Source organism: Glycine max, chromosome 14 (assembly GCF_000004515.6).
Source record: "Glycine max cultivar Williams 82 chromosome 14, Glycine_max_v4.0, whole genome shotgun sequence".
NCBI lineage: Eukaryota > Viridiplantae > Streptophyta > Magnoliopsida > Fabales > Fabaceae > Glycine > Glycine max.
The window spans coordinates 560177-574893 of NC_038250.2; the positions used below are offsets into that span (position 1 = coordinate 560177).

Below are 14717 nucleotides of genomic sequence, written 5' to 3' on the forward strand. Positions count from 1 at the left end.
TGTGGGGAATGGGAGTCTTAGGATGACTATGACCTCTAAATAGAATCAATAATCAGGAGTAATTCAAATAAAACCCTATTATGTTTCCTAGATGATTGGACATGTCTTTTGAGACAAAATGAAACATTATTGAATTCTCGCATTACTTGGTCAATGAGACTCATTTGAGATACAAGCAATTTTATGAGTTGTGTAGCATGTCCTAGTTAGACCAAAATATCAAGGACCACTTGTGGGACCAAGTTTAAAACAACTTGATTCACGTCTTTTGCTCTTTTTGACGTGGAAATCCTCTTATACAAACACATAATACCTTGTTAAAAACTGAGTTCAATTGTGCTACACGTACATTAATGTAGGAAAAACTTAATTTAGTTTTGTAAGATAACAAGTTAGTTTGCTAGACAAGATTTTATTATGACTTTCCAACCTTTGACCGAGATCAAGTGCAATGTAAGATTTCAGCACTATCAATAATACAAGAAAAAGGCCCCAAAAAAATTGCTTGATTGGGAATTTGGGACACAAACACACAAAGGCACGAGCTCTAGTTTTTGCTGCAGTTATTTTAAGTCTTCATTCACGGTTGTCATCAGGGAATGAAATCATAGTGACAAGAACCATGACCTGCGCACAAACATTAAGCAAAAAGGTTATAAATCACCCTTATCATACACTTCTTCTGTGGTGCAAAAACTTAATCATTTTAAATCGGGATTGTTCCAATCCCTGACAACTGAAAAGGGACTCGTGTGTGGAACCATTTTCATAGACCATTTATTGTGCAGAACGGAGTGGCGTAAAAGGAGATGGAAGGAAAAAAGTGTAAAAGAATAATTTCTTCAGGTTATAATATGAGATGAGAAACACTGTTTATGAGATTATAAAGTGTAATTGTTCATCAGTTGATTGATCTAAAATTTGTTTAGTGAGAGTGAGAACATTACTCTTGCCAATTCAGTTCAAATTTTTCTGTTTCCTGCACGCTCACCGAAGTAGTTTGAATGTAGTTTAGGGGTTTTGGATTTATTTGTAAAATCTATACTTGACAGATTAACCTTCAAGCATCAGGTTCATTTAAATTGCACTCATTGACTCATTGTCATGTGAACATGCATTATGTCCTAGTTAAACCAAAGTAGGAAATAAGTGAGTGGTTATCAGGAATCTATTTAATACTTACTAGGATCCACTTCTGTTGTTATGGCAGCTCCTCTGAAGTAGCAAGAACCTCCACTGTGCTTGAACTTCTGATAGTAGCTGTTGAAGGCATAAGAAGCATGGTCTTTCAATGTGTTTGGTAAATAGCAAGGTTGGTTTACTTGAATTTTGCTACAATCTGCACCCCCTTTCCCACAAGCCCAATCCAAGGCTGCCTGCAACTCAGACTCCGTGGTCTGCTCATCAGCTACACACCATTGCTCAAACTCCGCATACGCTGCATGAAATGTAGTTTTTAAGATGAACACTTTGTTGAGGATGAATATGTACGCAAGATATAATCTATCATGTAATCAAGCTTTAATGAAGTATTGTTCTTTATTCTCATTATGATAATCTGATAACAAGCCCAATTTTAATCCAGAACCTTGTCAGATTAACTATTTAATCAAACGATAAATATGATAATGAAATTAAAAACAAAAGAGGGAGAAAAGAAGTAACTAGGAACATTTCAATGTTTACATTTATGGAGTAGAGGAAGCACATTTCTATTACCTGTTTTCGGAGGAATCATGAACAGGAAAAGTAGAGGAAGCACCAACTTCAGCATGAATGTTGCCATTTTTGGTGAAAAAGATAAGAGAGGCTTTGTTGATTGGTAAAGACTAAAGAGTGTATAAAATAGATACCAAAGATATAAGCAATGTAGTTACTTGTATACATAGCCAAACAAAAGGCAAGGAAGTTATGGGCCTCTTTCTAACGGCTAAGAAGGAATCTTATGTTATTCTCTTGCAAGTGGATCATGCAGGGTTGATCACATTGAAAGTGGGGATCTCCCTTGAGAATATGATATACCATCATTGACAGAAAGAACCGAGCTGTAACATAGCAAAGCTTATTTGTTATTTCTGACGTCGCTTCTAATTTCAGCGGTTACACTTGGTCACGTGCTCCACAATCACGGAAAGAAAAACACGCACAAAGACCTATATTCTTAACTTTCTCTGCTGTCAGATGTTCTTTTAACTCAACAAACGATTTACCTTTTTTTCCTTCTCAATGACAAAATGATTATTTATCTCACTTCCCTTTTTTCTCCCTTATTTTCCCTTTCCCCACAGTCTTCTGTTTTACCACTTTTTCTTTTTTTTTGCCTTTTTCAATGGGAAAAAAGTCTTGGTTCGTTAGTGGTCTTCATGTTCTGCTGTATCTCATTTACCGAAATCTGTAGCCTTACTTGTAGCTCAATATTCAACTTTAATCAATTGAACATTTTTTGGTCTTGACAATATTTATGAAAAAAAAAGTTACAAACACAGTGACAAGTTGGAATCTTACAAGTCACAAAATATTGTTACATATGCCATTCTACTGGTATCATGTAAATAATTTTGCTTTACATGTTAGTTACAAAATTATGAGGGTTCAAAGATCTGTCATTCCTTTTCCATCTTGGCCCCTAAAAAATGAAATAATGATGTCGACACTATAACATTTTTATCTTATCCTACTAGCTCCAAATATAAATATTTACAAAGAATAATAAGAGATGGGAAACAGGAACAAAAACGGGGTATGTACACAAAAACGCAATTATGCCTTCTGTTGACCTCCTTCTGCCCTGCAATAAGTGATAATATCTTGAACTCAAATCAGCATCCTGGAAAAGAAGAAGAAAATAAGAACAAAAATTATTAATGCGGGAATAGGCTCATACTCTTATTAAACTCATATGATGGCTCAAGATAATTGAATTACAAAGGAAATTTAGAATTGTAACACATGTATATTTCAATGATCCATTTCTACTTGTTAAAATTATAATAAGTATATATGTATGAAATGCGCTTATAATATAAAAATCCTGGGATGATAAAGATGGTACTTACTATCACTAAACAAGACCATAGCTGAGATCCATGATGCTGAATTGATAACTTTGATGCTGGCAAGCAGTCTCAATTAGGAACACATCATCTGGGGCATGTCCAACCATTACAATATCCGGACATAATTTAGCCAAAATTAATCCATCCGCTAGCTCTTTTAATGGAAAACCAACAAATGGCATTCGATGATAATTGATATCATACTACACATCACTCTGGAGGTCAGTCCACACTTGTCAGCTGGCTGTCTGCACTAATAATCAAAGATTTCAAATTTCCACACTATGTATCTGACTTGAAGAAACGCGCCATTGCCATGTAGAGCTTCTCTTCTTCAAATGGCTTTGACACATAGTCATCCATTCCACACTTTATGCACTCTTCATTGGAAGACTGAGTTGAATCTGCTGTCATTGCCAGTATTGGAATGTGCCAATAAGAGATGCTACCAAACATCTCTGCAGATGCTTGCCCACACGCAATTTTCTCATTTACCTCACTCTCGAGACAACGGATTTGCCTCGTTGCTTCAAAACTGTATCATTTAAGATGAAGAGAAATACTTGTAAGTTATATCTCAGCCTTGTATCCAGAATTCCAGGTGTGAGATCCTATCTAGAAAAGCACTCAGAATTTGATATTTCTTACACAAGTTAAATGGCCATCTATCAAACCTAAGGATAACATGATAGCAAGCAGATTGGGGAATTTATAAAGTTTCTTAAATACACTAACTGAGTCCCACTAGAGGATATTTCTTAAACAAGTTAAACGCCCCACTAGAGGATAATAAAAAATATCACAAGATAGTTTCATATATTCTAATAAAATAAATAAATTACAAGGCAAAAGCCTAATCATTATATCTATTTACATAAGATTGAGTGGATACTTTTACAGTTTAACAACACAGCCATGAGGCCCGGGAAAAATCAGTCGTGGTTAAAACATTCTAGGTAGTAGGTTCTTAACAAAAGGAAATAAGGGTAGTGGCCTGACTTTTTGCACCAGTTCCTTTAATTATTATCTACTTTTTTTCATGTGTTTTCTCTAGTACAAAATAAACTTACTAGACCAGTCATTGCTCCTTGGTTCTATTCTTATAGGAAAGGACAGTGTCTCCATTTGCATTCACAATTGAGAAAACTAAAAATAAAAATAAAAAATAGGAATAAGAAGATAAGTTACCCATCCATTTCTGGCATTTGGAGATCCATGAAACAAGCATCAAAATTATGTGGCAGTTTAAGCATCTTCAGAGCAGCCCTGCCACTCTCCACAGCAGTAACTTTAGCCCCATATTTCTGTAGAACACCTTTTGCAACTCTTCTGTTGACTGCATTATCATCAACAACCAAAATTTGTTTGTCAATTAATAAATTCCCGAGTTTGGACACTTTTTTCCTATTTACTCTCTTGTTTTCAGTGCCAAGGGATACTCTGTAGCACTGAATCAAAGAACTAAGCCAAAGAGGCTTCATCAGTATATCATCTATTATACCAACTGACTTGAGCCCATCCTGTTCATTGGAGCTAAGGTGGGTGGCCAGGAGAAAAATCTTTGGTAAATTCATTGGATCCCCTTTGATGCCATTCTGTCTACGTTTCTTGATTGTGTATAAGATATGACATTCTTTATCCCAAGCATCCTTGTCTATAAGAATCATGGCCAATTGGGTCGACATACTGAAGGAACAAAAACAGTAGTAGTAATTTAGCAAATAATAGCCCATTGTCCAGTACAGCTTTTTTTAAAAAAAAATCAACAAATATGAACTAGAAATGAAACACCATGTTTACTTCATGACTAATTGCACCTTAAAGTTACTACTGTTGAACACAGGCAATTACCAATATTGATTCAAAACAACCAGTAGCAAAAAATGAACCGGTTAATGCAATTTATTAATAACAATATAGGAACCAAATTTCCTACAGAACACCAAGCAGTTCAAGCCTTCACAAGATCACGCAAAATTCATATCCACACAAAAGCATGCATTGAGGATTGGGTTAGTCTGAAAAAAAATATTTCATGTGTACAAGTTGTTTACTGAGTAAAATGATTCCAGAATATAAATTATCAGTATCACCTATTTTATGTGGAATACCACAACAAAGCCTTATCCCACTAGGTGACCTAGTGGGATAAGACTTTGTTGTGGTATTCCACATAAAGCAGGTGATAAAGATAATTTATATTCTGAAATCATTTTACATAGTATATGACTTGTACACATGAAATATTCTGGGTAGTGCCCTTATGCTATTAAGAATGACAGAACTTAAATAGGTAAGTTTTAAGGTTTATCGTGTGCAACTGTCAACTGATTTGGATTTTTAATTTCAACTGCTAAAGTGAGTCAAGTGGCAAATTACCTCTTGTTACACACATTAGATAAACAAGAGCATGCAGAATTCAGACTGTAAGTTACATCCACGGACATTCCCAATCTCTGCAGATGATATCTTGTGACCTCAGCTCGGATTTTTCTGCTATCTACCACTAATGTTCTCAATCCTTGGAACTCTGAACCAAAATGATTATTCTGCTGCATTGCATCCAGAGACGTGCTTTCTCCTTTTCTGAAGGTTCCGGTAAAGGAAAAAGTGCTTCCAATTCCAGGCTCACTTACAAATCCAATTTCTCCTCCCATGAGGTCAACTAGACATTTGCTAATACTCAGTCCTATTCCAGTTCCACCATATGTTCGGGAGGTGGAACTGTCAGCCTGCATAAAAGGTGTGAATATGCGGCTTTGTGCATCTGTAGGAATTCCTATACCTGTGTCCTCAACTATTACTAGAAGTTGAATAATTTCAGGCTCATTTATGCCACTTAACTGCTTAAAATTTGCCCAACTTTTCCATCTGTTGCATACAGGAAACCCACTTAACGTATCATATGTTCTGTTTGATATGTCCTGGTTCAAGTTTAAGCCTTCTCTCAGCACTGCATCCATAATATGAAGTGGGTTCTTCACTTCATTTGCCAGATGAACAGAGACAAATACATGCCCTTTATCATGAGTGAACTGAAATGCACCAAGTAAACTGATTAATAGAGAATATAAATAACCAATAAGATTCCTTCTCTTTTATTCTAAAGATAAGAAAATACACCAATTTAAAATAAAAATTCCGAAAGATTATTTCAAAGTCTAAATAGAAGGGAGGTAAACATATAAATCCTTCAAATTGTTTATGTAGTATTACAATGTTTGCCCATTGCATTGCATGGGTCACTTACTAGTGAATATATATATATATATATATATATATATATATATATATATATATATATATATATATATATATAAGGAAATACTGTAAAGAAATAATGAATAAAAAAAATATCACCAGGATTATGGATGAATTTACTTATTAACACCATTTCAATATCAATCAGCAAAGGGACACACTTTCAAAAGGACAAAATGATGCATTGTTTAAAATTATGAGATGTTTCCAGCATCATGATATATGTAAAGAATAAAATGGGTTAAACCCACCCAAAAAATAACAATACAGCATGAAATAATGCAAACCTTAAGTGAATTGCCGACAAGATTAGTAATTATTTGTCGGAACCGTTTAGGATCGCCAATGACAACTTTGGGTACTTGATTGGATGCATAAACAGCCAGCTGGACTCACCAAAAATGTATAGAGAACACAAGTTCATGTAAGACTTAATGTACAAATTATAGGAGGTACAAAACTAAGGTAGCGGAAAGATACGATCTCACCTCTATTCCTTTTTCATTAGATTTTTCAGAGAAAAGTGATAAAATTTCATCCAGAATAGCTCGAGGATCAAAGGCTACAGCTTCAAGTTCAAGCTTTCCAGCCTCAATCTTAGCTTGATCAAGAACCTCGCTTATGACTGAGATAAGATCTTTACCACTCTTGTGAGCGGTTTGGGCACAGTCCATCTGGTTTTCATCAAGCTCAGTATCCATCAACATTTGCAGCATACCTGGAAAATTATTTGAAACAGCTGATAATTATTACCGAGTATTGACAGGTTGGGTTTATCTATGAAAACAACAAATACTTTAAATTACCTAAAACACCGTTCATTGGAGTCCTGATCTCGTGTGAAACTGTCGCAAGAAACTGCAAAAAAGGGAAAGCAATCGTTGAAGGTCAAGGTGGAAATATTAATTTTAATTAAGTAAAAGAAATTATAAACCATCAGAACTCAGAAATAATTTTGATGTTGAATGATGATCATCATGTGATGCAATAAACATATGAAATGTGTACAAGAATTACAATATTCTTGACATCACTCTAACAATTGTGCTGCATAACAGAAAGCCTAAATCCCATAAATATATCACACCTGAGATTTTGCCACATCTGCAGCTTCAGCACGAACTTTCAGCTCTCTCATTTGACGATAGTCATCCTCAACTTTTGCTATTCTATTTATTGCTGCATAAAAAATATGACCCAGAAGCAAAGTAATAACAAACACCCCCACTGATGCATTGATTGCTGTCCAAGGTAATGGAGGCCTCTGCTTGAAGCTGCAAAAGAAAAGGAAAAGAAGGAATTGAGCTAGTATGAGATTTCAATTCTTTGGACACCACACAATTTTTTATTTTAGTGGGAAAGCAAACCTGCAGTGCATCTCATGTTTTCGTAGCGGATCCCCAAAATCTAGGCTGCTTATGTATAGTAGGCCAGTGTCAGCAACATCAGTACCATACATTGTGATTGGTGCAGATGCATTAGTTGTGTCATAAACATTTACAACAATGGTTTGTTTACTGGCAAGTTGGTGTAGAAGCTTGTCCACCAGTGATGGAACATCATAAGACGCACCCAGATACCTGCCAATAAATAGGTAACAATACTCACATAACACGTTGTAATTGTTTTCCTTTTAGGGGTGGTGGATCAGAGCACAAATGAAATGCATATTTTAACCAGTAGATAGTTAGATGTAGGATTACCCTACAGTAGCTTCAATACGCTGCTCTAGTGTAGCATCTAAAGGAAGATTAGTGTTATAGACAGCAAATGTAAGTACAACACCCAGATGATTGGACTTTAGTAGTTTAAAAGGGGATGTCAGAACCCCCTTTCCAGACGCCCTTGCTCTCAAAATATTCTCACGGTCCTCCTGTGTAACAATGCAACAAAATATTTTCTTTTAACCAGACAGATAATGAGGGATTTAACAAATAATTCAATAGATAATAGTAACTCCTAGTCTTATTTCTTCTTAATCTGTCACTGAGATGACTGTAAATCAACTGATTAGGCATGAAAAGCAGGTGATACCAGTGCTCAGAGTCATTCATTGATGTTGATAAGTAAAACTCTTGTATGTAGTTGATTCTGTTTACCCCACATTTAACTTTCACTATTCAAAGTAAATTATATGCGATACTGTTTAGTGATCTCCAGTTCTAATATTCAACTTCATGTATACAAAAGCTCCAAGCATCTAATGCTTCGACCTAAACCTTGCATAAAGAAAATACAAAGCCAAAAAAGTCTTTCTAACTGATGACTTCACACTCTAGTTTTCTCATACATACTTGTGCAGAATAAATATGGTAAGATCATTGACAGGAATGTAAAATTTGCAGTGTAAGTCATTGCCCCACAATTTGCTTAGAAAAAGTAAATCATGTTAGGGTGACAGCAAGCTAAGCAAGACACACCTTCCCTGACATCATGTCAATAGATACAATATGGGAAACTGTTTCTTGAGCAAATATCACTGGTGCATATTCATCTTGAATGGGTGCTGGATCCAAATTTTCTGGAATACAATCTTGTACTAATGCCTCATTCTCAGTTTCCATTTTCTTAATTGTCCACCCATGCTGCTTCTCAAAATGCATCCTATCAGAGTGGAGAACTTTCAAAGCATAAGCAACACCACTAGTAAGTGGTCTTTCAAATGCTGTACTCTCTGTATATTCTCCAAAAATTTTCTGCAGTGAAACAGAAGCTTCAATGTTATTTATCCTTAAATTTTCTTTTTTTTTTTAATTGTTTTCCCTCAAGATGGATAATATTACAACAAGAACAACATATAAATAGCAGAGAGTTGAAGAGGACTCATAAATTTAATGTGGTTTCAACTGGGAGACTTACACTATGCAATCTTCACACATATCCAAACCTGACTGGTCTAATACAATCAAATTCAGTGTTAACCATATCAGAATTACAAGTGAAAAGAGGAACCCAGTTCAAACCTTGTACATTTTTTTGTAAGATTAGCATATACTTAAAGCAGTTATAAAGTTGATAAGACATTCCACATTAGCTACAAATATGGCCAAAATACTCCTGGTAAGGCTTGAGCCTTGAGTGATTCCCCCCTCCCCTTTGAGCTAACTTTTAGAGTTGAGCTAGATCCCACCCATTTCAAATATGATACCAAAAGCCTATTCAATCTTGATGTTAGGTACCTGTAAATGTCTAGTCTTGCAAACTTCACACTCCGATATGTAGTCCTGGGCATGAGGGGATGCATGTTATGATGCTCCACAATGGCTAAAAACATGGCCAAATTATTCCTTATAACACTTGAGCAATTCTCTCCCCCTCTCTTGATCTAGCTTTTGGGGATGAATTAGGTTTAGTTCATTTTTCTAATAAAAATCTATAACAATGACAACGAGAAATGCGGTCAAACATGCTTTTCTTATTATAGCTAGTAAAAGTGCCAAAGGATATTCATTTGATACTCTTATTCAAACTCTCCTTTAAGATTTAGTTTTTGCAACAACATTACCATAGCACAATGAAAAAAACAAAGAGAAGCTAGAAATTTTATTTTAGGCTAGTTGTGGAGAAAAAATAAATCATAAAGAAAGAGCTTTACTTCATTATCTATACTTTTCAATAGCTCAAGCTTTTGACAAATTACAGATCAATGGCTGTTAATTGCTATTCATGAGTGCTAAATGCATCAAAAATAGGATAAAAAGTAGCAATGTACCTCTAATTTATGGTTTCTTTTGTGAGATTTGTGAATAATTTATTCTTGTGTGAATTTATAGAGTGGAAACTCCATTTGAATGACTAATGTTGAATTTATTTGGATTTTTAGGCTAAGGAAGAGAAGATTTTGAAATGCTGCTAAAGGGCTCGCTCAGCGAAACAGATTGGCTAAGCGAGGCTCATCCGCTTAGCGAGGGAGCCAGCTCGCTAAGTGAGTACGAAACCCTAGAGAATGTTGAGTCAGAGAGCAGCAGGCGCAGAGCTAGCCCGCCCAACGAGAATTTTGTCTCTTCTCGCGCCTAGCGCGTCCAAGCCCGCCTAGCGCCCAGCCACTAACTCTCGCTCAACGAGACATGCTCGCTGAGCGCACCTTCGTAAGCTGAGAAGCCCAAAAGTCTTTAAAAACTGAGAGAGGGGGGGAAATGAAGCGTCAAACAACGTGGAAAAGAAGGAACAGGACACCAAGGCTGAAAGAAGACATTTTTCTTCACATCTTTACTTCACCATTCCGTCCCCACATCATTTTCCTTCTTGTATTAAGCCCTCCTTGCTAATGGAGGGCTAAACACTTCATTGTTAGGGAGTTTTTTTTCACTGAGCACTTTTGATGTAAAAACTCTAACTATTTATTTAATATTATTGCTAGTGTTCTCTGTTTCTATCTGTGTTTAATTTTCATATTTGTGGTTTGATCACCCATCTATATGTTTGTTAGGCTTTGAGTATTGGAAAATACTTTTAGTCCTTAGAACTTGATAGAGTAGCTAGAGGCCTGCATTTCTAGGAATGGTGTGTAGTAATCTAGTAAATGTTGCATCTTTTGTGTAATGCAACTCGCTTAGAATGAGTTTGTTGAGGAATCAAGAACGAAACTAGGAGGGCTAGGCTCTTTCATGTGAGGAACTACGGTTAGAGTAATTTAACGATGCAAAGAACATTAAAGCAATATTAAATAGAAAAATTTTTATTTAGTTATGTCAAGAGAAAGTTCAGTAGAATACTCCCCGACATTTTCATCTTGGTATATGTTCTATTATACAATTCTGCATTGGTCTTGTCATGTGTTTTTAAGTTTAGAAAAATTAATTCAGGAATTTGAAACATGAATGAGTTATTTCACTTTATTACACTGCAATTAAAATTGTTTACAAATTGAATATGCGTCATCTAAGTATAACAAATTCCTTGTGAACACGATACTCGGACTTTCCATTTTAATTACTACTTGAGCAAATTGGTACACTTGTCAATCTAGCAAACAATGGCACAACCTGAACTCCTCCATTTTTTGTGTCTATATTATCATATTTTTCAGCATCCCCACATTTTTCCATTACTCTTGTTCATTTTATTTTATTTTATATGTATGCAGTTTTTGCTACGTCAAAGTGAGCAACAGTGCCTTTTCCCTAGTTCTTACAGATGATTTGGATCAGATTTTGCTTTCCTTAGAATAGAAAAAAACTTACATTTCCTTTTTTACTATGCAGCCACTCAAATATGTCAGTTAGATTCAGATAAGATATACTAAGCAAAAGTGTCTAGGAGCATGCAAAATATTTGGAGTCACTGGCCATGAATAAGTTTGCATAAGATGGGAGTGGGAAAATACCAATAAGAGAAGAGAAGGACATTGAGTATATTACCTGGTCAATTGCAGAAGGATGTTTACCATGGTGAAAGGTAGATACAAGGATAGCCAGAGCATGAACATGGTTCATGCTCACATTAAACTGATCTTGCAGCATACGGGCTCTCTCATCACACATATTTGCTAGAGTTTCTTCTCTTCTCCGCATAATTCCCGTATTCAGGTGCCAAAATAACCAAAAGGACCCGATTATTCCAAGTGACACAAATATAACTAATAACTTTTTCCTCCACCTCCCAGCACCCCTTGAAGGACCCCTTGGAAAATGTTTCAAACACTTTTGTTGTGCAGCTGGATGCCCCTGAACTAGCTTCTGCTTTTGATTCCTCCATAGTAAACAGAAGTAGGACATTGTAATTCCAATGAGGACCCACCAGCATCCTTTAATTAAATTAGATGAACTCGCATGATACCGAATTGCAGATACCCTCAGTTCCCATGATTGCACAATGTTCTGCAAAGCCAAAATGAATTAGCAAATTAATTATATAGTGGAAGTATTTGTTTCAAATAAGCATGCAAGGATTGCACGCCTTCATAGTTATTGCACAAGCTTAGAAGCAGAGTCTATGGTATAAATCACATTCACAAGTAACATGGGAAAGGCAATATTTGGAGCAAATAAACCAAAATCCACTACTTTTCCTTGATATGACTATTATTATTAGGCTGTAGGTTGAATGATTTGAAAGCTAGACTATCATCGGTGATGCCCTGTCTTTTACACATCAAGACAAGAATTTATTATAGCACTAGCCAAGCTATAAAAAGAATGCTATGATGCCAGATAGGCAATTCAAGGGAATCTTTTGATTACATTCAAGTGCATACAAAATGGTACACTGTAGATCCAGATGATGCATTATTAATAGTTACATTTCTCACCCAGCTTCCACAAACTCAGCACTCTTACAGAAAATGATATTTAGGAATCCTAAAGTTCATCACTATGCTTTTTTTTTATCTCCATTCAATCAACAACCATATTATGCCCCCCTAGGATAGGCTGAGCAGTGAGAAAAGAGAATTGTAAGCTAGGCTATAATTCTTGGGTAATCCCTATTTTTTAGGAGAGTCAACAATTTAAATTATGAAACTTTTGGGCATAACAAATACATGCCTTAGCTTTAGTAAAGATTCTACCTTTCCACGGTGCAAATAACTAACCAAATCAGTTGGAAGTGCAGAGTGCGAGGCCAATGATACATAACTTTTCAATGGGAATGATAATTCAAGCCTTGTCTGGACACAATCATTGAGAACTGGGCATTGTTCTATAGGTTCTACAGTGTCTGCAACACATGTATGCACCTTTTGTAACTCCTGATTCTCCGGACATATTAACTGTGGTGTACTGACCATGCCGCTGCTTAACAGCATTTGAAGTCTTCTTTCATCAATACAGTTGGATAAAATCTGCATTATAAACTTAGTAAGACATAGGACAAAGAGCACCACTTTGTTACTATTCATATTCATCTCTGCAACAACCACTGTTTTCTATTACAAATCTAGCAAGAGAGTATCCATCACTTTTAGAAATTAACCAACAACATAAAGTGATCCTAGAGAAACCTTGCGTAAAAAGCATTAGAAGAGCATAGTTTATATCCTTTCATTAAGACAATCTATTGGTTCTCAATATTTTACATCTTTCACTTCAGCTCAAATATATAATCCAAAAAGAAGTTGTTTATTTAGTGACAATAACGCCCGATAAAAAGAACAGTTAGTACATAGAAGAAGCCAAATAGTAAAAGTTTCTAAGCAAAAGTAAATAATTATGAATTATCCTCAGCGACCACAATATGAAGCAATAAAATTGAAAGAGTGAAGGGGAAAGTGCAGTTCACCTGATCTGATCCAGAGAACAAGGAAGCCAAAGCATGAATCTGTTTCCTACTAACATTGTAACGTTGTAGCAAGGCTCTCTCTCTCTCTTCACAAATTGCTTCATTCTCCTTGCTCACCAAATACTTACTATTGAAACTCAAGATGAACCAAACACTCCCTATGGCAACAAAGCCAAAAAACCAAAGAAGCAAGGGCTTCCTCCTACATGTCCTGGGAGAATTAGACCCATTCAGAGGCTCATTCAGCTTCCAAGACTTCATATTTGATAGCAATCTACCATTTGAAGCAGGAAGCCTTCGATTCACAGACATCCTTGCCAAATTCACCAACGTAACAGTCCTGGAGATTCAAGGCAAGCCCCAGCAGCTTGAAAAGGCTGAACCACCAAGCATCCCACCATGAATCTTCAACTGCATAAGCAAAATTGAAGCAAACCCAAATATTTTCTCAGCAATCCACCCCTCAGGGCACATAAAGTTTGGTGCTTTATGATACTTCCACAAGGCAAAAGAGAAAAGTTGCACAAAACCCAGTTGATATATCTCAAGAAAGGAGCTCCATTATGCTTGAACTGGAGTGGTCCAACCAAAAAGTTCGTTTTTTTGTGGATATCCGTGTAGGTTGAAGTTGAAGAGATAACATAACAAGAGGAGGAGGAAGAGGAGCATGGGGTAATAATCACACCAAATCAAACCCACTGAGAGGAGCTGTGAATGAGATGGGAAAATTTGTTCTTTTTCTATAACAGGTTGTTTCTGCCTCACTAACCTGAACACCCAAAAGAAGCATCAAGAGTGGAACAATATCACAGTGACCATCATCTTCTCGCAAATTTGCTGATATGACCCATTTTGTTTTTCAGAAAGAAAATATTAAATGTCCCCTCTCTCTCTCTCTCTCCAGTTTGGTGTGCAGCATTAGCTAATTGAGGATGGATCATGATTATCTCATCATCTGGTGGGGAAGGTTTAACCAAAAGCAAACAAAAATCCATGATTAAAAATAAATTTTAAAAGGAAAATAAAAGCATCAGTTTTTTTTTAATATCAATTATTACTGTTTAGTTTTTTAGCAATAGCATAATTGAATTTTTGGTTAATTTTAATTCTTTTTTTTTTAACTTCGATTTGGTGTGTTGCTTTTGCAAGAGTTGACAAAGACCGCACCCTTCAGTGTTTAAA

At 35.8% G+C, this 14717-nt stretch overlaps 2 protein-coding genes across 2 annotated transcripts; both read right to left on the reverse strand.

The window, feature by feature from the left end:
* Positions 1-396: 396 nt before the first annotated feature.
* Positions 397-2355, reverse strand: LOC100778557 (glucan endo-1,3-beta-glucosidase 12). The gene is made up of 3 exons (XM_003544330.5): positions 1720-2355; positions 1184-1438; positions 397-627 (listed from the first exon to the last, which is right to left on the reverse strand). The coding sequence occupies exons 1-3, from the start codon at positions 1784-1786 to the stop codon at positions 593-595; spliced, it is 357 nt and encodes a 118-aa protein (XP_003544378.1). The 5' UTR covers positions 1787-2355; the 3' UTR covers positions 397-592.
* A 146-nt stretch (positions 2356-2501) lies between these two features.
* Positions 2502-14492, reverse strand: LOC100805107 (histidine kinase 2). The gene is made up of 14 exons (XM_003545025.4): positions 13536-14492; positions 12826-13098; positions 11678-12136; positions 8738-9013; positions 8021-8190; positions 7685-7897; positions 7405-7591; positions 7124-7175; positions 6806-7035; positions 6605-6703; positions 5436-6091; positions 4245-4742; positions 3057-3591; positions 2502-2827 (listed from the first exon to the last, which is right to left on the reverse strand). Exons 1-13 carry the CDS (start codon positions 13845-13847, stop codon positions 3339-3341), a joined length of 3678 nt encoding a protein of 1225 aa, XP_003545073.1. The 5' UTR covers positions 13848-14492; the 3' UTR covers positions 2502-2827; positions 3057-3338.
* Between the last annotated feature and the right edge of the window lie 225 nt (positions 14493-14717).

Coding starts and splice junctions, on each gene's coding strand:
- LOC100778557 (XM_003544330.5), bottom strand. CDS start 1,786: ATGGCAACATTCATGCTGAAGTTGGTGCTTCCTCTACTTTTCCTGTTC. Junction 1,439..1,719: donor CATGATTCCTCCGAAAACAG/GTAATAGAAATG, acceptor CATTTCATGCAG/CGTATGCGGAGTTTGAGCAA. Junction 628..1,183: donor AACAACAGAAGTGGATCCTA/GTAAGTATTAAA, acceptor GTTTGTGCGCAG/GTCATGGTTCTTGTCACTAT.
- LOC100805107 (XM_003545025.4), bottom strand. CDS start 13,847: ATGTCTGTGAATCGAAGGCTTCCTGCTTCAAATGGTAGATTGCTATCA. Junction 8,191..8,737: donor TTGACATGATGTCAGGGAAG/GTGTGTCTTGCT, acceptor ATTGTTACACAG/GAGGACCGTGAGAATATTTT. Junction 7,036..7,123: donor TCCAATGAACGGTGTTTTAG/GTAATTTAAAGT, acceptor ATAATTTTCCAG/GTATGCTGCAAATGTTGATG.